Genomic DNA, 25,500 nt, shown 5'->3' with positions numbered 1-25,500 from the left:
ATTTTTGGATTGAATTCAATTTTCTATGCTTGGGTTCGGGTGTTTGATCACTTCAACGCTCCTTCAATCTCTTCTTCGTTCTTTCATCTTCTTCTTCTTAAATCTGTACGTATTTCCTTTCAAGCTTGACGAATTCCAGACTCCGACTTTCCCTTCTAAGAAAAACAATATATACACTTCATGAAACCTCGTCGTCAGTCGTATCTCTGTCAGGGTCTCATTTCTTCCGAACTACCCGTCGTTAAAAATATCATCGCTAATTACCACGCCTCCCAATCCTTGGTCTGGTAACTACAATAAACCGACCTTTTATCACAGCCATCGGAAATGTTGACCTGGTGACGTCCCGTGTTAAGAAACAGAATCTTGATAAACTTCGAATGATGAAGAAGTACTTTGGTAGCCAAGTCCTTAGACCAAACGATTCATGCGTTATTCAAGGACAACTGAATTCAGTTCTTCCTCATGTATCGCATCATACGGCAAGCATAAATCTGGTGCATTCCATATATTTCAAACTTTGGAAAGAGGCTCTTCAGAGTCGAAACTTTAACAACCAAATACGTTCTGTTTCGTGACCTTTGATACACACGCTCGAAAAACACGCCGACTACTGAAGTAAATATCAATAGTGCCACTCTGTAATCGTCGTCTCAACATTCGCTAATCTAGTGGTAATAAGAGGTTCATTATTGCTGCTCCGAAAGGTGCGAGTCTGAAAGAATTTTGGAAACCGTTTAAAACGTTGAGTCGAAAATCAGGTGCTGGGTTTGGCCGAACGGCTCATTCGTCTCCTCAACTTCTACTATGGCCATATGTCCGACTAACTGATGCCGTCCGTATAATAATCCCTCGCAATGTTTGAATCCATTAATCAGTCTAGCCCGTGAAGCACGTGGCTTAAATTCGCATCGAGCGAGTCTCTGGACTCTCTGGTTTTGCGACGACGGCGAAAGGCGAGGAGTGGAATGCTCGTTTGTTCCCGAGACGCCATGCTGGATTAACGAGTTGATTTAATTTGTACCTTTGCGATATTAATTTCGGCACGGGGAATGCAAATTAGCTCGTTCCAACTCGGAACAAACAGCGCGGCGTGGCTGCCTCGAAACCTGCAACCACTCGAGTATCCCGGTCCTCGGCTATCCTAGAAGCCTTGTCTTCCGAGTTCTCCGGATCTCGCTGGCTTTATCTCTCGGGTTGGGTTACTCGCCCCGGTGAATCCCATCTGTTCTGGGACAGAATTCTGAGGTCGCATCTTGGATATATACGGGATAAGCTGTTGACCCTGAACGTCGCAGCCTTGTAATAAGACGCGTGCTTGACGTCTCTGACGAATATTTGAAGGGTCAGCCCAAAAATGGGATTTCCAGGTCATTTCTTCTCTTTTCTTTTTTCTACAACATTCACTCCATGAGTAATTTTTTTTAAAGAACTTTTTCCTTTCTTTCAAATATAAAACGTTCGTTGTGAGTCGTTTGGAAATGGACATGTAGGACATTGTCCAGGAGGCTAATATGCATGATCTCATTATGAGCCGTCTTTTTATAAAAATAATCGCTGTTTTACGCCGGTAGTAAATAAATTTATTTATACGATTTAATTACACGCCCTTTTGTACAGATTCTTTTCTACGTGAAGCTCATCGATTTACGTTGGGTAACTTTTACGACTGTACCATGTTTGATAAGCATCGACGACTGAGTGGAAAACAGTCGGGCGCAATCGAACGTATTTTGCGGAGCGAGACGTTACTGCAGGCACCGTAAAATAATAGCCCTCAAGAAAAGAAGGGGGGAAGAAAGAAAAAAGGAAAAAGCATCTAGACCGCTACCCATAAAAACGACAAACGACCGCCGGTTTCGATGTGACTGAGGTTACGACTTTCTTCGTAAAACGTGTACAACTGCAGTAGACACTTTTAAAAAGCAATCATTTTCAAATTGATGCTCGAACTATTCGCGTTGAAACCGCGAGTCGAAAAGGTTTCGCTAGGTAATTCACGGGGTTATGGTGACGGCGGTATAGACTGTAAAATATGATACATGTGAGCGACGTAAAACGAATGGGACAAAATGATGTGGAAACATTGTAAAAGCGAAAAGCAATATGCCGTGTAACATAGAATTTTCGATATGTCGTGAACTGTTTTATCTTTAAAGGTTGCTTGATTTTCCGTGGTTCCTCGATCCACTCGTGACTTAATTGACGGCGCAATAAATACGTCGACAAATAACCATGCGTGGCTTATCTAATCGGCGGTCACTTTCTTCGGTCACGTTTCACCTCAATTACCTCATACACACATATACCTTCACCTGATTCACGACAAAGCTTAGAGGCTTTGGAGCGGGTTAATTGCTTTTGGAATTAAGACCGTCGTTCGCTTGTCTATGGCACGTGAAGTCCAGGGTGGTACGGATGCGTTTTGTCCGAATTAGCCACCCAGCTTCCCACGGTAACCATCGAAGTAACTCTTTTCCCAAATCGTGCATAATCATGCGGGGCGATAATGCTACGCGTGAAAAAGAAGCGAGGTACCGGAGCCATTGAGACTCGAATACAAGGTAGTGGTAAACAAGTCGAACAAACTTGTCACCGCTCGCGAACACCTACATTCGAGTTTGAAAATAAACCTCCCGGTCCCATTACGTTGAAACGTTCTTTCTCCACAGTTGAATGTACACACTAACGATAAGTATTCATAAAATTCGTGGCCTCACTCTCGCGATGCTCTCGTTGATAATAAACTCTCCGGTTTATGCCGCAGGCGTATATTTATCGGGATAATGATGATAAATAAGGCGAATAAAAATGTGCATAAACTGGTTGCTGCCAAGATAGTCATATTTATTTACACCGTGAAAAATCGATCGTTGAAAGTATAAAGAACGAACAACACTCTGGGTTACCTAAGATGTGCTTTAGAGTTGGCATCATTGACCGCAAAACGTTCCAATTATATTCGTATGATAATAAAGTGAAAAGAAAACGATCATTGTAAGATTAGATTTCTTTATTAACATCAGTGTATTTTGTTGCTGCAGTATTGTGGAGTTACGGAAGATCCTAGAAAATGGAATCCGAATATAGAACTGATGTTAAAGTCTCCACTAAACCCATTTCAACCACAACCACAATCAATTGAGCTTTCGCAATACGTTTAGCTTAATGGGGTAAAAGTGGAAGTAAAGATATTCCATGTAAGCCAAACCCCCACCATGCATTAGACGCAATAGGTGTTGGACGTATTTCCACTTACCTGCCCACCGAGTGTTTCCATTCTTCGGGTGGATTGGACTCCCGAGAAGAAGACGTTGAAGGGTTCCGGAATGTCACTGCCGATCGCAAATACGTTTCCAAATAACGGTGTCGAACAGTTTTGACTTCGCGGAACCCGACATTATCCTTTATGATTCCCGCAAGCACAAGGTGTACGCTGGTAGGGTGGATCCCTCGTAAAGAAGAGCTTAAGCATCATCCTCGAGCAGTGGCGCTATCCGATTCCGAGCTTGTACTCCAGCAGTCGTTATTGAAATTCTTCCTGTATACCGCTGCGAGATATACGTGGAAAGGAAATTGCAATTTCATGTTTCGCAACTATTCCGTATAGCTGTGAGAGAATCTTATTGTTCAGCTCAAAAGATGAAAGGAAGCATCGTCACCCTCGTGAAATGGCACGGCATTATCCGGACTGGGAAGCCTTACTCCGCGGTGTTCTAATACCTTCCAAGACTTATCGCACTAATGTTCAAATCACGTGGCACTTGGATCGTCCGAAACAAATATTCTTCCAGCCCAATTTACTCTCGGTCTAACAGCCTTTCGCGTCGTCTGTCACTTTTCTGTCTGTTCTATTACTCTGTTTTTCTTCTAACCTTGCGATATTTTTTTACTTCATTTCAACTTTCTTGGCGCACTTTGTATTTTTCGTTTTCCGGCCAACGCCGAGAAACATTTAACACCAACGTACGAAAAGGCGAGCGAGGCAAGTTGTGGCCACGGCTATGATTCGGTCGGTTATGGGAGTCACGTTCAGGGCTTTTCGGCAGCACGCGTCGGGCATGTAGGCTGAAATTCAGCACGTCTGAACGTCCGCATGACGAAGGTGAACCGCATTTTAGAAGGGGAGTCTCCCTGACAAAACAAAACACGGAACAACGTGGCACCTTTGTATAAGTTTAATGAAACGAAATGACTTTCACCGCGTGTCCGTCACGTGAGAATATTTTCGCCGGCAAAAAAGAAAAAGGATACGAAAAAAAAAAAAAAAATACGGCAAGGCTCTTACCCTTTTTTCTTCTCTCTTTCACCCCGTCCTTCATTCAATCCCGTCAAGCTTTGTTTTTATTTACTTATTGTGCCGCGAGTCTTGAGCGTATAACAATTTGTAAAAGACAATTTCGATCGCACGATATACGGACTAGAGACAAGAAAAATTCCTATCCAAAGACTATAACATTTAATAACGATTTCACGCGTACTTGGCTACCAGGAACGCGACTTCAAGCTTCGTCATTTTACGAAGGCATCTGGATAGAAATCTTGAGGCAGAAAGAGGGAGGCTTGGTATTAATGTCAACGAAAGACGAAAAACTAAAAAAAAATTTAAAAAAAAAAGTACAAAAATGAGAGTTCACCGAGCGCTTGCCTTGAATTCCTTAGCTTTAAAGATTCAGAGAGCAGTCGAGGCTTCTGTCTGTTAGTAACGCTCGAGGGAGAAATCCATTCTTGAGAGAAATAATTTTTTCATCCTAGGCATAAAGTAAGAGAGAGAGAGAGCAAAACAGCTAGCGAGGAGGTTGAGTCATATTTAATTTACTCTTTGTTCAACTTTATCGTAGGCGCCGCTATTTTTACAGCTTCTTTGCGCGCGTTAACCTTCTTGTATATTCTTGTACGATATATTATGTATGAGCAAGTGGTGCACGATCGATGCTCACCGATGAAAAAAATATTCAACTTTATTTATTTATCCAAGGTAGGAAAATCGACGACATCTATGACCTCGACTTGTACCTTGAAAACTTGCGTCAAGTGATGAAACATTTATCCAAGAATTCGTAAACCTGTTTGGCATTATTGTGAGGACGATAAAAACATTTACCAAAATTATTCAACAGACAATAATTATTGGTGTATTATTACGACTTTAATTCAATTGAGAAAATTATATGCATTTTTATTTTTATAATTTTTATTTTTTTTTCTCTCCCTTTAACATAACCGTGAAACTTTTGACAAGCAATTTAAACTTTCGGTCAGTACTTCCGCGCTCGAATGCCCTTCACAAGTTGTTCCATTTGTACGAGGTAAGTTTAAGGTGGGGAAAAAAGCTTGCATACGATTTGAATAAGAAGAAGATACCTTGTACTTATATCTTGAACTTTTTTCCCAAACTCGGATGTTCGGGAGTTCAATCTCGAGTAGACACAACGAAGTTACGACGTGTGGTTGGCTGATGTGATGGGAAAAAATGGCGCCCCTTTCTTTGACACCCTCTCCAACTTGGCACAGGCAACTAAACGATTCAGCAAAGAGTGAAAGAGAGAGGACCGCTTGCGAGACTGAACGAATTACTTACACGAAGCACGTCCTTCGTTAGTGGAAAACCGTGTACCCCGAACGAAAAACAACAGAGAAACAAATGAGCTGTGCCAATTGCATTTGCACAAACAAATGCGAGTGAGGTTATTCTCCTCTTTTCCAAGCTAGTTTGCATCTTCGTCCTCTGTGTTTGTATGAATGTGCCCGGGAATGTTGTTTCTGGAATTCAAACCCCGGGCTTGAGGTTCTTGTCCCTTTCTCTATGCGTAATATGCTTCGTTAGCGAGAGTCTGTATGTACGTTACATACCATTTGCGTAGAATCCAGAGCCATATCAAGCTGGAACCGCCACATTCGAAAATCGAAAAATTTCCTATGGAATAATTAAGGGCTAATTAGATGCTAATTAAATGCTCTATTTTCGAATTAAATGCTCCGCGTTTTTTAAAAGAAACCTGTGGCGGTGCCAGCTTGACATAAACCTGGAACCGCCACACCGAAAAAAAACGGAAAACAGCTGAAATTTCGGAAAAGCGTTAGGGTCATAATTAAAGGCTAATTAAAGGCTCTTGGAATTGCTCATCTTTAAATTAATTGCTCGGTGTTTTTTAAAAAAAACCTGTGGCGGTGCCAGCTCGATATAAACCAGACTTGAAAAAAAATGGGAACGAGGTCAAATTTCACAAAAGTGTAAGGGTCATAATTAAAGGCTAATTAGAGGCTCCCGGAAAAACACCCGCTTGAATTAAGTGCTCCACCCCCGAGGGGTGGAAACCACCCAAAAACTAGAAAAATCCGTGTAACTCTTGGACGGAACAACTTACAGAGTTCGTTCGAGTGTTGAAATTACTCCAGAATTAGAGGCTCCCGGAAAACCACTCGCTCGACTTAAGTGCTCCACCCCCGAAGGGTGGAAACCACCCAAAAACTAGAAAAATCCGTGTAACTCTTGAGCGGAACAACTTACAGAGTTCGTTCGAGTGTTAAAATTACTCCAGAATTAGAGGCTCCCGGAAAACCACCCGCTCGAATTAAGTGCTCCACCCCCGAAGGGTGGAAACCACCCAAAAACTAGAAAAATCCGTGTAACTCTTGAGCGGAACAACTTACAGAGTTCGTTCGAGTGTTAAAATTACTCCAGAATTAGAGGCTCCCGGAAAACCACCCGCTCGAATTAGGTGCTCCACCCCCGAGGGGTGGAAACCACCCAAAAACTAGAAAAATCCGTGTAACTCTTGGACGGAACAACTTACAGAGTTCGTTCGAGTGTTAAAATTACTCCAGAATTAGAGGCTCCCGGAAAACCACCCGCTCGAATTAAGTGCTCCACCCCCGAGGAGTGGAAACCACCCAAAAACTAGAAAAATCCGTGTAACTCTTGGACGGAACAACTTACAGAGTTCGTTCGAGTGTTAAAATTACTCCAGAATTGAAGGCTCTTGGCATTGCTCATCTTTAAATTAAATGCTCCGCGTTTTTTAAAAAAAACCTGTGGCGGTGCCAGCTCGATATAAACCAGACTTGAAAAAAAACGGGAACGAGGTCGAATTTCGAAAAAGTGTAAGGGTCATAATTAAAGGCTAATTAGAGGCTCCCGAAAAACCACCCGCTCGAATTAGGTGCTCCACCCCCGAGGGGTGGAAACCACCCAAAAACTAGAAAAATCCGTGTAACTCTTGGACGGAACAACTTACAGAGTTCGTTCGAGTGTTAAAATTACTCCAGAATTAGAGGCTCCCGGAAAACCACCCGCTCGAATTGAGTGCTCCACCCCCGAGGGGTGGAAACCACCCAAAAACTAGAAAAATCCGTGTAACTCTTGGACGGAACAACTTACAGAGTTCGTTCGAGTGTTAAAATTACTCCAGAATTGAAGGCTCTTGGCATTGCTCATCTTTAAATTAAATGCTCCGCGTTTTTTAAAAAAAACCTGTGGCGGTGCCAGCTCGATATAAACCAGACTTGAAAAAAAACGGGAACGAGGTCGAATTTCGAAAAAGTGTAAGGGTCATAATTAAAGGCTAATTAGAGGCTCCCGAAAAACCACCCGCTCGAATTAGGTGCTCCACCCCCGAGGGGTGGAAACCACCCAAAAACTAGAAAAATCCGTGTAACTCTTGGACGGAACAACTTACAGAGTTCGTTCGAGTGTTAAAATTACTCCAGAATTAGAGGCTCCCGGAAAACCACCCGCTCGAATTGAGTGCTTCACCCCCGAGGGGTGGAAACCACCCAAAAACTAGAAAAATCCGTGTAACTCTTGGACGGAACAACTTACAGAGTTCGTTCGAGTGTTAAAATTACTCCAGAATTAGAGGCTCCCGGAAAACCACCCGCTCGAATCAAGTGCTCCACCCCCGAGGGGTGGAAACCACCCAAAAACTAGAAAAATCCGTGTAACTCTTGGACGGAACAACTTACAGAGTTCGTTCGAGTGTTAAAATTACTCCAGAATTAGAGGCTCCCGGAAAACCACCCGCTCGAATTGAGTGCTTCACCCCCGAGGGGTGGAAACCACCCAAAAACTAGAAAAATCCGTGTAACTCTTGGACGGAACAACTTACAGAGTTCGTTCGAGTGTTAAAATTACTCCAGAATTAGAGGCTCCCGGAAAACCACCCGCTCGAATCAAGTGCTCCACCCCCGAGGGGTGGAAACCACCCAAAAACTAGAAAAATCCGTGTAACTCTTGGACGGAACAACTTACAGAGTTCGTTCGAGTGTTAAAATTACTCCAGAATTAGAGGCTCCCGGAAAACCACCCGCTCGAATTAAGTGCTCCACCCCCGAGGGGTGGAAACCACCAAAAAACTAGAAAAATCCGTGTCACGCTTGGACGGAACAAGTTACAGGGTTTCTAGAGGCGTCAAAATCACTCTTCAGTCAACGACTCTCGATACACTGCCCCTACAAATCAAATGCTTCACAGTCCACCCACACGAGTGTGATTGAGACACGAACTTTACGAATCAACGTAGCAGGTGGATGAAACAGGAACCAGGATTTTCAATGCGAAAAAATGCTCGTGTCGCGTGAATTCGTTACAATTTTTGTGTCTTGTACTTTGATTTCAGCATCGTCACCAACGAACGTCATCCCAGCGCAAATGAAGCGTTGTTTTTGCAGTTATTGATTTCACTTGTGTGGATTGCAGGTGAGTGATGGAGATTATTTTCTATGTACCTTTCTTCACACTATAAACATTACTCGTCACCACCACCGACGTCACCATCACAGGAACTTAGCCCTTTCTTCTCTTTTCAGACGCTATCTAGAAAGATAGACACAATGGTCTAAATTGTGCTACAGGCTTGAGAAAGTGAGTGCGTTATATAAAGAAAACTCCTACTCCAAATTTCAAATCTTCAGAAGCTGCCAATTTTTTTTATGGCCTGGGAGTCAACGATAGCCGGGTCATTTTGGCAACATCAATTTATTTAATGAATCATCCGTGTAACGTATAATAGTAATATGAACATTCTCCAACGCACCACCGTGACGAGGGCTTACGGGAGAGCTTTATTGACGATTAAAAATCAACAAAAAAAATTCATAGACGCATAAGCGAAAGTGTTCTTACACATTGATTGGAACATAAGAATTTCACAAAATATCGTTTTCCGCCTGAATTTCACGACTGAACTCGTCTTTCACCCGTATAAGCAGGCGTAAAAAAATCTAAAAAAATTTGTATTATCAAGGATGAAATTAATTGCGATGCTTTTTTTTATAATAACAAACGCGAAAAGAATAGTGTTTCACCTATAAGATACAACGACGGTCGTCCAGGACTGTGAAACTGCGTTGGGCATGCGGCACATGAGCGACGACGTTAGAACGCTGCATCTCTACCTGCCTTAAAGACGATCGTTGGTGTTCTGAATGATTGGAAGACCATCGTGAAGCTGTTTTTTCCATGTTATACGTTTACTCAGTGAATAAATTCAAACTCTGGCGGATAGTTGTAATAGATCTTTTACCGTAAGAATCGAGACTCAAATATACTGGTAAAATTCGCAAAATTCCACCACTTATGCGGGTGGACGACAAGCGTGTCGTGGAATCCAGGCGGAAGATGATATTTTTCTAAGTTTCTTATGTTCCATTCTCTACAAAAATATGTCTATGAATTTTCTGTACGGCGCATCGTTAGCTAGTGATGAAAATCAGAATGAGCCACAAACAATTTTCTCCCATGTAATCCTTATGAAAAATGGAAAAGTGCAATGCGCAACCTCTTAATGTTAAGATTGAGAGCTAAAATTTTGAAAGACGTATTTTCATGCTGAAATGGAAGTTCTCAACTTGTTTGGAAGTAAAAAAAATTACTTTTTTCATACTATCTAGCTGTACATTCAAAATAGTTGTAAAATTGATTATTCGATATTATTATGAATGTGACTTATAGTTAAGACCTCAAGAAACAAGAAGATATTTTTTTAGTATTTTGGGTATTATAAAGTTTTAAGTGGTTTAATGTGCCGCGAATGCAAACGGCTCATGTTTACCTTTGGTGAGGTACGAAAAAACGGAGTATGGTTTCAGGATGAGGGCTTACATAGCTTTACAGCACATGATGTGAATGCAAATATGTCGATATATTGTCGATTGATGTTCCCAACACAGAAGAAAAGTTAAAAATGGCAGTTTTGATTATTTCAAAAACTCTTGCAATTGAAATATTTCCCGAGATGTGCGATGCCATGATGGCTAACATCACGGTCGCCTACACACAATCCACATTCTACTGAAATCATACATGCTGTGAGTACCAATAGCTATTTTGTTGAGTAAAAATGATTTTTGCCTACCGATGAGATTTAATATTAACAATGTGTACTTATAACCAATTACCGGCGAATAAAATTGATGAGTTTTTGATACATAATGGAATTTAACACAGGTCAATTAAATGAATTTACTCGAAGCGCTTGCGCATTGACAAGCTTTTTTTGCTAATTGTCGAAATACCCTCTATTCGCCTGCATTTTTGTGATCATGATAAAGTCATATTTTATTATTATTATTTTTATTATTAATTATCACTGATTTACGATTCTGATTAATGGGTGGATTCAATTCAATGGATCAGGGGCGATATCGTCAGAAATGAACCGAGTCAACGTAGGGTGAAATATGGTTTGGATGACTGTGACTGGCTTATACGGGCAGAATACATTATCGCAACAAATTTGTGAGCGATGAAAAATTTTCAGCAATGTTGACACCTTATCCAATAGCACTGCATTTTTATGCACCAGCACGAAGTTACGGACAAAACCAGAAATTACTCTATTTAAAATAGTCTCGGGAATCATGGATTGAAAAGGGGTATCGTGATTCCTGATAGCGACGAAGTAGTGAACTATACTGGGAAACAGTCCCGTGAAACTTGAATTATTTTGTACTACTAAGAGAGCAGAATAATTGGTTTGATCGTTGACAAAACATGAAATCAACTGAACACTTGAAAATTTTGCGTACCCTGAAATTCACTCAAATTTCTCTGCTGATTTTTACAGGGCTTGTGTTGTTGGAAATTATTCTGTTATCAGAGACAATTCAATAATTCACTGTTTTGAAGTGACCGAAATCTGGTAATTGGAATGGATTACTTCGACTTAAATGGATTTTCTGTGACACAGGCTTTTGAACTGTCCAGCGGAGAGCCTATGAATAGGAAATCAATGTAACGCCTCTAAGAACCCTCTAACTTGTTCCGTCTGAGTGTTACACCGATTTTTTGAGTTTTTTGGTGGTTTCCACCCCTCGGGGGTGGAGCACTTAATTCGAGCGGGTGGTTTCCCGGGAGCTTCTAATTCTGGAGTAATTTTAACACTCGAACGAACTCTGTAAGTTGTTCCGCTCAAGAGTTACACGGATTTTTCTAGTTTTTGGGTGGTTTCCACCCCTCGGGGGTGGAGCACTTAATTCGAGCGGGTGGTTTTCCGGGAGCCTCTAATTCTGGAGTAATTTTTACACTCGAACGAACTCTGTAAGTTGTTCCGCTCAGGAGTTACACGGATTTTTCTAGTTTTTGGGTGGTTTCCACCCCTCGGGGGTGGAGCACTTAATTCGAGCGGGTGGTTTTCCGGGAGCCTCTGATTCTGGAGTAATTTTAACACTCGAACGAACTCTGTAAGTTGTTCCGCTCAAGAGTTACACGGATTTTTCTAGTTTTTGGGTGGTTTCCACCCCTCGGGGGTGGAGCACTTAATTCGAGCGGGTGGTTTTCCGGGAGCCTCTAATTCTGGAGTAATTTTAACACTCGAACGAACTCTGTAAGTTGTTCCGCTCAAGAGTTACACGGATTTTTCTAGTTTTTGGGTGGTTTCCACCCCTCGGGGGTGGAGCACTTAATTCGAGCGGGTGGTTTTCCGGGAGCCTCTAATTCTGGAGTAATTTTAACACTCGAACGAACTCTTTAAGTTGTTCCGTCCAAGAGTTACACGGATTTTTCTAGTTTTTGGGTGGTTTCCACCCCTCGGGGGTAAAGCACCTAATTCGAGCGGGTGGTTTTTCGGGAGCCTCTAATTAGCCTTTAATTATGACCCTTACACTTTTTCGAAATTTGACCTCGTTCCCGTTTTTTTTCAAGTCTGGTTTATATCGAGCTGGCACCGCCACAGGTTTTTTTTAAAAAACGCGGAGCATTTAATTTAAAGATGAGCAATGCCAAGAGCCTCTAATTCTGGAGTAATTTTAACACTCGAACGAACTCTGTAAGTTGTTCCGTCCAAGAGTTACACGGATTTTTCTAGTTTTTGGGTGGTTTCCACCCCTCGGGGATGGGGCACTTAATTCGAGCGGGTGGTTTTCCGGGAGCCTCTAATTCTGGAGTAATTTTAACACTCGAACGAACTCTGTAAGTTGTTCCGTCCAAGAGTTACACGGATTTTTCTAGTTTTTGGGTGGTTTCCACCCCTCGGGGGTGGAGCACTTAATTCGAGCGGGTGGTTTTCCGGGAGCCTCTAATTCTGGAGTAATTTTAACACTCGAACGAACTCTGTAAGTTGTTCCGTCCAAGAGTTACACGGATTTTTCTAGTTTTTGGGTGGTTTCCACCCTTCGGGGGTGGAGCACTTAAGTCGAGCGAGTGGTTTTCCGGGAGCCTCTAATTCTGGAGTAATTTCAACACTCGAACGAACTCTGTAAGTTGTTCCGTCCAAGAGTTACACGGATTTTTCTAGTTTTTGGGTGGTTTCCACCCTTCGGGGGTGGAGCACTTAAGTCGAGCGAGTGGTTTTCCGGGAGCCTCTAATTCTGGAGTAATTTCAACACTCGAACGAACTCTGTAAGTTGTTCCGTCCAAGAGTTACACGGATTTTTCTAGTTTTTGGGTGGTTTCCACTCCTCGGGGGTGGAGCACTTAATTCGAGCGGGTGGTTTTCCGGGAGCCTCTGATTCTGGAGTAATTTTAACACTCGAACGAACTCTGTAAGTTGTTCCGCTCAAGAGTTACACGGATTTTTCTAGTTTTTGGGTGGTTTCCACCCCTCGGGGGTGGAGCACTTAATTCGAGCGAGTGGTTTTCCGGGAGCCTCTAATTCTGGAGTAATTTCAACACTCGAACGAACTCTGTAAGTTGTTCCGTCCAAGAGTTACACGGATTTTTCTAGTTTTTGGGTGGTTTCCACCCCTCGGGGGTGGAGCACTTAATTCGAGCGGGTGGTTTTCCGGGAGCCTCTAATTCTGGAGTAATTTTAACACTCGAACGAACTCTGTAAGTTGTTCCGTCCAAGAGTTACACGGATTTTTCTAGTTTTTGGGTGGTTTCCACCCTTCGGGGGTGGAGCACTTAAGTCGAGCGAGTGGTTTTCCGGGAGCCTCTAATTCTGGAGTAATTTCAACACTCGAACGAACTCTGTAAGTTGTTCCGTCCAAGAGTTACACGGATTTTTCTAGTTTTTGGGTGGTTTCCACCCTTCGGGGGTGGAGCACTTAAGTCGAGCGAGTGGTTTTCCGGGAGCCTCTAATTCTGGAGTAATTTCAACACTCGAACGAACTCTGTAAGTTGTTCCGTCCAAGAGTTACACGGATTTTTCTAGTTTTTGGGTGGTTTCCACCCCTCGGGGGTGGAGCACTTAATTCAAGCGGGTGTTTTTCCGGGAGCCTCTAATTAGCCTTTAATTATGACCCTTACACTTTTCTGAAATTTGACCTCGTTCCCATTTTTTTTCAAGTCTGGTTTATATCGAGCTGGCACCGCCACAGGTTTCTTTTAAAAAACGCGGAGCATTTAATTCGAAAATAGAGCATTTAATTAGCATCTAATTAGCCCTTAATTATTCCATAGGAAATTTTTCGATTTTCGAATGTGGCGGTTCCAGCTTGATATGGCTAGAATCCAGACGTTATTTCACCAGCGGAATTCTCAACGAGCACATTTGTTATCAACTTTCCGTATGTACGGCATAAGATGCAACCGGTTCTTTGGTTTCCCTCGAAACAAGAATAAGCCCCCCGGTTCGTCGGTTCCGAATGATAAATGTGCTCAAAGGTAATGCAGCTGGAAGAAGAAGGAAGGAAAAAAAAAACGAAAATGAGAAACGCGTCGGTATTAGGAGCTTCGCGTTTTCAGGCAAAGCGGGTATTTATTTCATCGCCTCTTTCTCTCCCTTCTATACGTGCCTCATTTGCTTACACCGAGAACATGCAAGGTGGAAGCTCTCGGCCCCTGAAAGCTCGCGCATATACGTCCGACGTACCCTGTTTCTCCTTCTTGGGCCTTGTTTTTTTTCGTCTCTTTTTACTCTCTCAGATGTTTTTCCCCCTACCTTTTTCAAGCAAAAACGTGAGCGAGATAATCTTTTTACGGAGATGGGCTGCCGGCGTACGCTTGAACTGTACCCAGCACAACCCAACCCAACCCCGTGCCTCCAGGAACTTTCTAAGTTATTGCCGGCAATTTGTTATAGGCGTTTGTTTGGAGGCAGCCTTTTACCGCTGCTTTTCCTGGGAATTAATAAGATAAACGGTTAATTGCTTCGGGAGATGGAAACGGCCGGAGTACGATGAGGGTTATGTCGTATAAAGAAAATACTTTGGGGAAAAAACAATATTTGGATAAGAATGTAAGAAGGCAGAGGAAGCTGAGGAGAAGAAATATCAATTGTTCAATATCGGAGGAGGTTGAAGTTGGTAAAGTTATCGTAACGAAAGATTGGACAGAAAAAAATTACCGTTTTCCAATTTTAGGATAACCGACGGAGCTAAATTTTTAAAATACGAACGTGTCTTGCTTTCTGATACGGTTTACTGAATTTCAGACAGTTAAAACTTTGCGAAATAACAGTTTTCCTCAACGTGCATCGTTTACAATGAACTTACCAACTTTAACGCGATCATTTTTTCAGAAACAAACCAACCCACGTTCCACTTTCAGTACCTAAACCATAAAATTTGTACCATCGTGAAACAGTCTTGGCAACCTAAGTTTGGCAAAAGCTCTGCTGTCACTACTGATTGAACAGTTTACGTAATGACGGCAAGTCATTCGAACTCCTGTCAATGGTCGAGTAAATAAATGTGATATCAAATATAGTCAATAGATTTTTATTCTGCCAATCCCTCCTACAACATCCACAACGGAAGAAAAATGGTAAAAATTGATTTACACACCTTTCCTATTCGGCCCTTCTTGCTTTCCTGCTGCAACGAGTATAACGTTGGATTTTCCGACTGATTTCAGGTCTGCGACTGTCTGGGCATCAGCAAGGAGTGCGACTACTTCGGGCTGAAACATCAGAGCGCGAAGGGGGAAGAGCTGTGGCTAAACCTGAGGAACCCGATCGAACGTCAAACTGGGGGCGGAGTAGCACATCTGAGGTTCGCTCTTCGGGTCAAATTCTGGGTGCCACCTCACCTGTTGCTGCAAGAGGCGACGAGGTCAGTAACACTTTGCCAGCATTTCTGTTTCGATGGTACAAAAAAAAAAAAAAAAAAGAAATAGAAAAAGAGAAAGAGCCCTTCAATTTCCAACATCCGAGACAATTCCTCCGGGGGTTGATTCGCTTTATGAACTGATTTGATGTAAAATTTTCTCAAAGTCCTCTCTCGGCGAAATGTACAACACTCTCGCATTCCCGTCACGAGAGGCGTTTTATATCCCTCCCAAAGTACCGTCGAAAGATGATCCTTGCATCAGGACCTCTCTCAAAGCGGTGTTTTTTTTCGGAAGGCTTGTGATTGGATTTGTACGGGGTTTTGATCCCCGTTATATCCAGCAGGAATATGGCGGGATGATCCTTGTGTCTACAGGGATCTACACTCGGCGAGACTCCGGATGGTTGGAGCACTTTTTTCTTCGCCTGCGTTTTATCCTATCCAGAAAGTGATGATGGAGGACGATGAATTTCTGGCGGACGGGATCCACGAGGTGGATAAAACTTACTACAGACTGAAAATTCTATCGTCGTCGAGTGAGACGAAGTGCCACTTGCACTAATCCCTCCGTCAATTGCTGTGACAAAAAATTAGTGAGGGTGTAAATCTAATTCATCAGGTTACACCGAACAACTAGGCTGAAATTATCCGGAGTGGAAATGTCGTGGTAAATTTGTGAGAAATGATGAAGAAGATCAGGGAAAACAATAACGATATTTAAAATACAAATCCGAATAGACAAGCTGGGAAAACAATCAGTCATAGCGGTACAACAATTCGATGGAAATTTCAATCAAGTAGAGATGCAGAAAAATTCTTCAAAGTATAGCACACGAATGAGGAAATGAAATACCGCAGAAGCAAGCAATCAAGCCATGTCCGAAACATCTTTTGTTGATCGTACAAGTCTTGATTTGTGAGGTAAGAGGATTCGAGGCTTCAGATTGGTACGTTTTTCGTCTCTCATAATTGGCCTTCGGTCGGTTTTCTGTATCACATGCCATAACCAAACCCTAACGAACCACTTTATGTCCTTGTCTTAAATTAGACGAAGATTACGAGTATTGGACTACCAGTTACAAACATCTCAATCGCTTGTAATCAGCAAGAAAAGTTCAGAAAAACGAAGAAACGTTGACCAAGTTTTCAGACATGCGCGTTCTTTAGACAAATACACACTTGGCTCGGGATGTCGCGAAATGTAAGGGTGCTGATCGATTCGCTCGACGAGAAATGGTCCATCCTTTAATCTACCACCACTCAAGAAACAGTCATCAAACCCTTCGGAGGCCGGAGGTGGATTGCTTTGAACCGAAAACGCAACGGAGGACCTCAAGGAGTTTTAGAGGATGCCTTTGAGGCGGATTTGGTTTCAGACCCGAGGCGAGGTTTTCCGAATCCTCTTAGCGGCCTAATTTCGAATCGTACCAACCTGCCTGTTTTCTTGAAGAAAGACTGAGAGAATCGGGAGAAAAAAGGGCAGCACGGGGCTTTCTTCGACGGTCGAATTTCACGGATAATCCAGTGTACGGAGCGACCGTTTCAGCCCCGATGTTTTATTGCGCGGTTTTGTTTGTCCAAGACTCTGACTACATACAGCACCGGGTAACGGAACGGTTCCTTAGACATCCCAACGGAAATTACATTTCCATCCTAGAGCCCCTTTTTCCTTATACTAGTGCGCCTTGCGACGAGAATCGAGACTTACCTTCTCCATCAGCCAAACGAGGAAAAGGGTCCCCCATCATTCTCCTTTTTTTATTTATTTATTTTTTTTTTTTTGTTTTCACCCGACCCCCATCGCTCTCTCTGAGCATGGTAAATGCATGCATAGGTTCATTTGGACTTCGATGTATCGTCGCGCGGTGCTGGCGGAAATTGGGTCGCGTTGGACCGACGGGTAAATCGGTTATCGATCAAACCGTGCTCTTCTTTGTATCGAGTGAACCGAATTCCAAGTTTCGAGGTGCAGAAATTGCACCGGGTTTTCCAATTTCAACGGCTCTCCAAACCTGATCCAGCAAATGGGTGCATCATAAATACAAACCGCTTCTCCTTCGCACGTATAGCGATCTCCGAGTGAACTCTAACGAAATTACACTCTCATCTCTTGGAAGCTCGAGCTAGATCCAGAAGGAAACAGCGGAAAGACGAGAAGTGGAATTACGGTGCATAGCCTTCGTGTAAAATTAATCCGATGTGGGACCACATTTAATTACGTTACAGTTTGGAAACGGTTCGTGGCTCTTAGCGGAAGGACCTGATGCTGTTTAGGAGACCCAAGAAAGGAGACGCAGTCCAAGTCTGTCGCAAGTTTACAGAAGACAGCAACATTTGGAAGATCGTTTTTTCGTTTTCGACCGGCAGGAATTTGGGGCTTGGTCTGAATTTCGGATTCAATATCACGGTGCGCTGGATTTTACGTCTCGATTTTAGTAGCTACTCGGACAGCTACTGCGGGTTCATATTCCATTCTCTATTTTTATGATTCTACTCCTCGATCCGATCCTCTCAAGGTTTAACTAACCGAACGTTGCACGGTTGACCAGTTGACCATCGAGGCGTGAGAGCACCTAGTCACCCTCGAATGTATTATGTATCACGTAGCCACGCACATAGTCGGATTCGGGATGAGTCAAACGCACGAATATTCGACCACCGCTTTTTGCCTCCATTCTCTGCACCCTGCTGTACATTTAATCGCGACCCCTTTCCATCCACGCTCGTGTCTTGTCGAGCGAGCAGCATAAACGAATTCCCACCCCGCTTGCAGATTTGGATTTGAATTTGAATTTGAATTTGAATTTGAATTTGCATTTGAATTCGCGCGAGAATCATTCCCGCGACACTAATGGTTCCTAATTTTATTGAGACATCTTTCAGGTCGACTATACTGTGTAATGTAGGTGTTACCACTGCTGTGGATCCACATTATACGAGGCGTCTAATTGCTCGAAGAGCTTTAGGCCACGTTTCGTCCACGTAATGTCCTTACAAAGATAGCTTTCGAGTCCAGAAAGTCAGTTGAAGATTGAAAGTTTGCATGATTCTAATTTCAATTGTGGAAAACAACAAGGCGGTGAATTTACACTGTACACTTCCTGTCCTTCGACATATGGACCCAAATCTGCGGACTCTGGACGTGTTTGTGAAAGTTGCGAATGATGAATAATTTCGACAAACCTTCTAACCAATCGGGCTGCTATGCCAAGCAATATTCTGAACATTGACCCAGAACTGTCCAAAACCATGAGGATAAAGTTAGTAACGTTACTGTAACGATCGATACATGTTTAGGAAAGATCGTTACTTCGCACCTTGAGCAGTGTCCGAAATTTAGTAAACCATGGCTCTTATACTCTTATGTTGGGAAGCCAGTTCATTTAAAACCATTTTCAAATTGCGGAATAATAATTATTATTTCCCCGACGTTTCGTTACGTTAACTCATCCAAAACCTATCTGTTCGACCAGTGAAACTCCTTTCCGACAATACCCTTGATGGGAAATCCTGTTTACTGCTGGTTAAAGGAATACTTTCCCCCTCAACCCCAAAATACTTGCGACCTTCTTGATATGCAACGACTCATGTGTGTAAGCTCGAGCAGTTAGATATTTTATGTGTACACGTTTCGACCATAAGCAGTGAGTTATAAGCGCTATTTTTCCCTGACTCCTCTCCAACTTGACCCGATGGAAGGAAGGAAGGAAGGAAGGAAGGAAGGAAGGAAGCTGCTAGCCAAAGTACTCTTCTTTCCGCCTCTGCCTCTTCCCCTTTTTCTCCTTCAGCTTCCTCAAAACTCGCGGTCCAGAGACATTCAATGGAATATCTTCATCGTTCGGCGGCCAAGAGCCAGAAGGGGGTTGGAATATGCTGGGTGGACAGTAAAAACACTCGAATTCACTCTGGAATGAAAAAGATTGGCAAAAGAGGACGAGGATCAGCGGAGGAACGTTACCGAGAAACGAGAAAGCGGGTCGTAATATAAATCAGAGGCTATTACAACCCTTTTTTCCCCTTTCTTCCTTTTTTATCACCGCGTATCGCCGCCGCGCCGCCCTGGGAACAGAGCTGCATTCTCAATATTGGATAATATTCCATACCATTGTGCAGTATTCTCGTTCTGACTATCATGCCTGCAAGAAATTCTTCCCAGCCGTAAGAAAACCTCTTGGCAAGCGAAAATCTATGTCCGTCTCTATACTTCAGGTATGTTCGCTGAATCCGGCTGATGTCAGTACCATTGATAACGTGATATTACGTGTATCCGCAAACCAACACGTTTCTTTCATTCGACGATCCAGGTTGTATCGTTCTTGCAACATGCTACCGATGCCAAATAATACATTCGTTTTTACCATTCAATTCCATTCGAGATTCTAATTTTCCACCCAAGGGCGTCGGTTTAGCCTCAAGTACCCAACTATGAGGCTAGCCGCTCACGGCTTATCGGAAAACTTCTAATTCCATCCCTCGATTCACCGCCGAGGAGGATAATCCTCGGGTATAATCGAGAATGGGGGGGGGGGGGGGGACGGCAGAGAAAAAATTATCCTCACCCACTGAGTTTAATTGGGTTCTTTTGGGTTAGTCGGGTATTTTCGAGTCTAATTGTCCTTTTCACAGTTGTAGGTTTAAACCCGGATTTCAACGTTCGTTTCAATCGTGTTTTGTACTCTTTTTCGTCTCCATTTGTAACCGCGATACGAGAGACCATTTTTTTTACAGGTCGTTGAAAATTATGATCGTTGTTATGTATACATATATGTACATATACAAATATATATATATATATTTTTTCTCTCGCATTTTCGATTCGTCCTCTCATCTTGTTTTAAATTCTGCCCGATGTTATCTTAACGTATGAACCGTGACGTTTATTATCGAGCAAAGTTTTTTTTTTTTTTTTCTTCTTTTCTAATTTATATGTAATAAAGAAAATGTATTCTTATGCAAAGCAGATTCTCATACGTGAATAAATTTTCAATAAAAAACAAATAACCCAGACTATTGTGGGACGTTTCTGAATTTGATTCAAGATCAAAAATTACCATTCATTGAACAACGTAAACGAATAAGAATACATGCTCACTTCGAAGGGAAGGTCGAACGTACATTAACAAAAGGTCACAAGCTTGTCGATGTTTCAGGTATAATTGCTAGATCGAAAAAGTGGTTTGTAGTATCTATAAATATTCATTAGAATACAATCCGCGGTAACGCTACATTAAGAACCATTTTTTTTTTTGGGGGGGGGTTAGTCGCTCTTACATTATAAGATTCGCAAAATAACTTTCAAGTACAGTGTAAATTTTATTACGTATCATCTATTTTGCATAAATCAGGATCAACTCCCTCATTTGCGAATCCACAATGATTTGGCCGGTGACTAATTTCGGTGTTCTGCAACAACTTCAATCTAAGATCAGACCGAGGTATTATAAATTTTTCAAACCCATTTTGATTTGCTTCTTCATTTATCTATTTTCTATTTTTTTTCAATTTGCTAAATCTTAGATTTTCGAACACGGATTTTTCCTCTCCTCGACCTGATCGGGAACAATGACCGCACTATTACAACGATGAAAAAGCGGTCTGGGAATGATAGGCTTAATTAATTTCCTCCCGAAGCCGGTTCCCGGTTCACCGCCCATTTCTCTCTCGTATGAGAGAATCGACCGCGGAGGGAACGACACGAATTACGAAGATTTACGAGATGAAATATCCTTCCTGGTTGAAACATCTTGCCGGTACGTGTATCGGCGTTCCCTTTCTCTCTATAGCACGTGTCTTCTACCGCCGCGTAGCAATTTGATATCCCTATAAGGAGAAGGAGGAAGAGGACCAACCGCGATGCCAGCTTATGAGTTATGCCCCACGTGTGTCGGAGCAAACGGTTAGTGCGGGATCGACATGCGACATTACCAACCGGAACTACCTGAATCCCAAAATGTCACGCCAAAGAAGCCTCGAAACCACTTCCACACGAAGATCTGCGTATTAGTCATGATCTGGACTCGAAATTCTTGTTCTTGTTCTTTCCATGGGTTTTCGGCAACACCGCCAACAAATTTCTCGACCATGAACTTACCAACCAACCGTTGTCAAAACTTTCTCTCAAGATTCAACACGACTTTCCGGTATATTACGGCGATGCGAATATTGAACAGGCTCCTTCGCGCTGTTGGATAGCATTCAATCAAGCCGGCTGAGATGACGTTGACGAGATAACGGAAAGGTCTGAGTTATCCGTTTAATTAAACCGTGCACCTGAAACCGCCGCGACGAAAAGTACCTCATAGGTACCCAGCTGCTGGATCTCCCTAGATAAATTCCGAATCTATTCACACCTTGTTAACTAGACAAGCGTTGAAACGGGGAGACTGAAAGTGGATTTCTGCACGTCGGAGCCTCGCAAGCTCGCATCTTCATTTACTCAGACAGACGGTGGATTGCTGTATGCAACAGACGTAGCTGATGCTTCTCCTGCATCTGTTGCGTGTGCACGTTGCGCAACTATTTAGCAGGATGGATGCGGAGCGGTGATTTATTGATTTTCATACGGAATTATTCATCGTTACTCCTGGAGAATTCGAAAGCTGTAATCCTAGTTCGTTTTAGCTGAAGTTAGAGAAGCTGAGATAAGGATGAAAAACTTTTTTAGATCTTGTCGTCCTTTTACCTTCGACCGTATCAGCCGACGCCAGACGTGAAAAAAACTCATTTCGTGTTTGTCTGTGTATGTATGTGTTCAAATCCGTACAATACACGAAAACGAAATTGTTACTTTCATCTGTAAAGCATCAAAAACCGCGGGGAGAAAAACTTGGACTTCAGGAGCAGCATAAAGAGACGATTCAATCGAATGGAAGTCTTCCGATGAAAATGCGGTAATGAGAAAAAGGTGAAAGTAACCGTTCGCGTTACGTTTTCTTTTTCAATTTCTGTGTAATGTTCACTCCAGAGTAATTCCATTATTCAATTAATCAAAGTATGGATTATCCACTGACGCCCATACCACTCCGCGAGTATCTCTCTCTCTTTCTCTCTCTCGAGATCGAAATGGCGGTTCCGCGTTACTGAATTGAGTGAATTAGCGATACCCTCTCAACGTTTGCACTTCGTTTCTTGCAATTACTTGCCCCGTTCCCCAAACTCTTCTTCTTCCGTCACATCCACGTTCACCGTTATGAATACGTGAGTATCAAGTTTGAAGGCCAGACGGCACCAGAACGATCATTTCGAAGTCCGCGCGGGCCGTTGGTGGCAAAATACACTGGATTTATTCCACCGGGACCAAAAATTACTTTTAGGGTTCAAACAGCGAGTGATACCTACGTGTCTCAGCGTCGTTCAGAGGCTCGAAGCTATCCGGACACGTAGTTTGAAGTTTTCAAATTTTATACTTCGGTGTTGCGAAATCGAGTTTGGGAACAACGGGCTCGAACCCTCAGCCTCCTTTTCCTGCATTACCTCAACAGTCGTGTGGAGGATCGAGAATCCTCGCGTACGAACAAAAATCCCCCCGAGCTGTTGGATCGTGACAAACTTCTCTCTGAAGTTGGTATCGCGTGGCCACGTTTACGGGCTTCGACCTGCACCAGTAAATTACAACAAGCGATATCAACTATGATGAACTCATTGGGCGCCGGTGTTCAGTGGGTCCGGTTTACCTCCCTCGAGGGCTTTAGAATTTAGTATCTGTGTAAACTACCGGTGAATATGATTCGGCGCCGCTTGACCGGTCGTCTGAACCAACTTTCGCGCCGAGGGTTCGGAAGGGCCGAATCCCAGACTCTGAAGCACCGGCACAGGTGGCCACAGTGCCTAAGTTCACTCGGTTCGCACCCAGTTAATGGTTTATCGAATCTTGACCGCGACCGGAAACCCCGGCGTCTTAAACCTCGCTTCTCTGCACCATGATAGCTGACCTCAGCGACGATAATGGAGATGGACAGGACCCTTAACGACCACCTAGAGTTGAGACATGATCGTGGATACACCGCTTGACCCAATCTTGGACTCGTTGTGAGTATCCACGGATATTCGTCGACGAAACTTCTCGCTTCCCAATCCAAGAAGAAGATGCAGACGGCTGAGCTCCAAGCGCCATGGAGTAAGAAGACAAGGAACACCTGCTTCGATATTGCGTTCGAAGACTCGCGGTGTTGGATCTCGACCATGGATTGGATTTGGATGGAATTAGGCGGCCTGGGTACGAGGAAAACGAAAAGCTGAGGTTAAGGCGGAGGAGGGGGAATAAGAATCGGTAGAACACAATGGGAGGACGAGGAGGGCCTCTGTGGAATGACATTTACGCACGGGCACGCTTCCAGAGGAGAAGAGGTCGAAGGTGAAAGGTGACGAAGCGAAGGTGCCGGCACCTCGTCAGTACCACCGTTTTTCACCACCACTGGGAACACCTTCTTCACACGGCGAAGATTATTAGACGGAGCCCCTCGGCTCTCGTTATTCGAAATCACGTCGTAGAATTTTTCCCGCTCCCTGCCTTTCTTATTTCCCGTCGAGTGAGTGAGCCCTCGAAAACCGACCCTTTTCATAGACCGGAGCTGGAACGGGGGAACTTTTGTCGGAAACTAAATCCGCGAACACTTCCATTTCTGAACCCCCTCGGCAAGGAGTCGTTTTAAATCGGATACTGGCTGCGTATTGCGTCTGAAGGTAACCTCGTCGTTCCATCAATTTTCGTATTTCATTTAATCACCGTACCCTACATCTTTTCTTCTCCTTTTATCGTCGTCGCAGCTCTGATCCGAAAGGACAGCGCTTGCGGAGCTGCGATTAGACGATCTTAACGGGAAACCGTATTAGGCATGCGCTTTGATAATGGACTTTGACTTTCGATCGATAATGATAATGGACTTCGAATTTCGGCCCCGATAATAATAGTTACAATGAACGAGTCACAGGTGAGGCCATTAGCTGTAGTTGGTCCCACAGCTGAATGTCAAGCTGTTTTCGCTTAGCTGAACGTGAAACGAGACCCGACTAACTCGCAACGGCTTTACGTTTGCGTAGTTGACGTTTCGGACTTCGAATCGAATAAATATCGGCGTTAGTTACCTTGGGAGCGTTGAAGCTGATGGAATAAAAGCGGCGAATAGTATGGACGTGGGTATTTTTGTATCAAATGTTGCGTGGCTTGACAGAAACGAGGGAGACGGACGGACCGTGGCTCATTCATTATTCAACGTTGTCCGTTCGGACTGCGTTCGTACCGATCTACCTGTTGGGCTTTATTGTCTTCTATTTACAATGGAAATATTACTACAGGCTTGTGCCTGTGTCATAAATTGCGGTTTTCTATCCGTGTACCTATACTGGCGAGAAGGCAAGAAAGCTGGCTCAAGAAGAACAAGAAGAAGAAGAAGAAGAAGAAAAAGAAACACAGGCATACCGATCGTTCGAAGACGAACGCGAATCGATGAGTCGATTTGGGAAATTTCAACTTGAAGTAAAAGTCATCGTGACACAGCCAGCAGGTTGGGTCAAACGTGAAATACTCAAGTACGTATAATTACTCGTATCAAAGCGGAATCGCGTAACGCGGTTATACAAACGAAGACCAAGGTGTGTTTGCCGGTGAAACTCACCACCCTTCGTACCTACCTGAATCCCAAAGTGGCTACACTTAGCTGTATACATACGCGTATAATGTATTACGGGAAAATTAGATTAACCCAATTCAGTGATAAATCTCGTTAGCTTTCATCTCGTCTCATGTCTCTCGGTGTAATTGAGAAACTTGGCCTACGAAAATTTCTTCTACCCTAATTTCCCTGCTACCGAATTGCAACAGAAACCGAGGGGAAAGTTGTAAAGAATCCTGTTTTTTTTTTTTTTTTTTTGTTTTTATTATCTTGTTTCGTAATGTCTTCATCAGTGATTTTCTATTATTCAATCAATTCCACATTCGTCAATCCTGGTTCGGGTATTAATTTTTTTAAATCTCGACTCATGCTTTTTGCCGAATAAACAATTTATCTCTGGATTTATCCGTCTGCAGCCGAGTTGTCATTGGTATTCTCTACATATTGCAATTCCACACGT

General features: G+C 43.1%; 1 protein-coding gene across 1 annotated transcript in view; it reads left to right on the top strand.

The window, feature by feature from the left end:
- The window catches only part of dnr1 (defense repressor 1), a 146,233-nt gene that overhangs the window by 109,023 nt on the left and 11,710 nt on the right, over nucleotides 1-25,500 (top strand). Inside the window, exon 2 of the mRNA XM_046618864.2 lies at nucleotides 15,236-15,432. Within this exon, the coding sequence (XP_046474820.1) occupies nucleotides 15,236-15,432 (197 nt within the window). The remainder of the gene's footprint in view (nucleotides 1-15,235; nucleotides 15,433-25,500) is intronic.

The sequence above is a fragment of the Neodiprion pinetum genome, chromosome 3, assembly GCF_021155775.2.
Source record: "Neodiprion pinetum isolate iyNeoPine1 chromosome 3, iyNeoPine1.2, whole genome shotgun sequence".
Lineage (NCBI taxonomy): Eukaryota > Metazoa > Arthropoda > Insecta > Hymenoptera > Diprionidae > Neodiprion > Neodiprion pinetum.
This window is presented reverse-complemented; position numbering and strand designations above follow the sequence as displayed.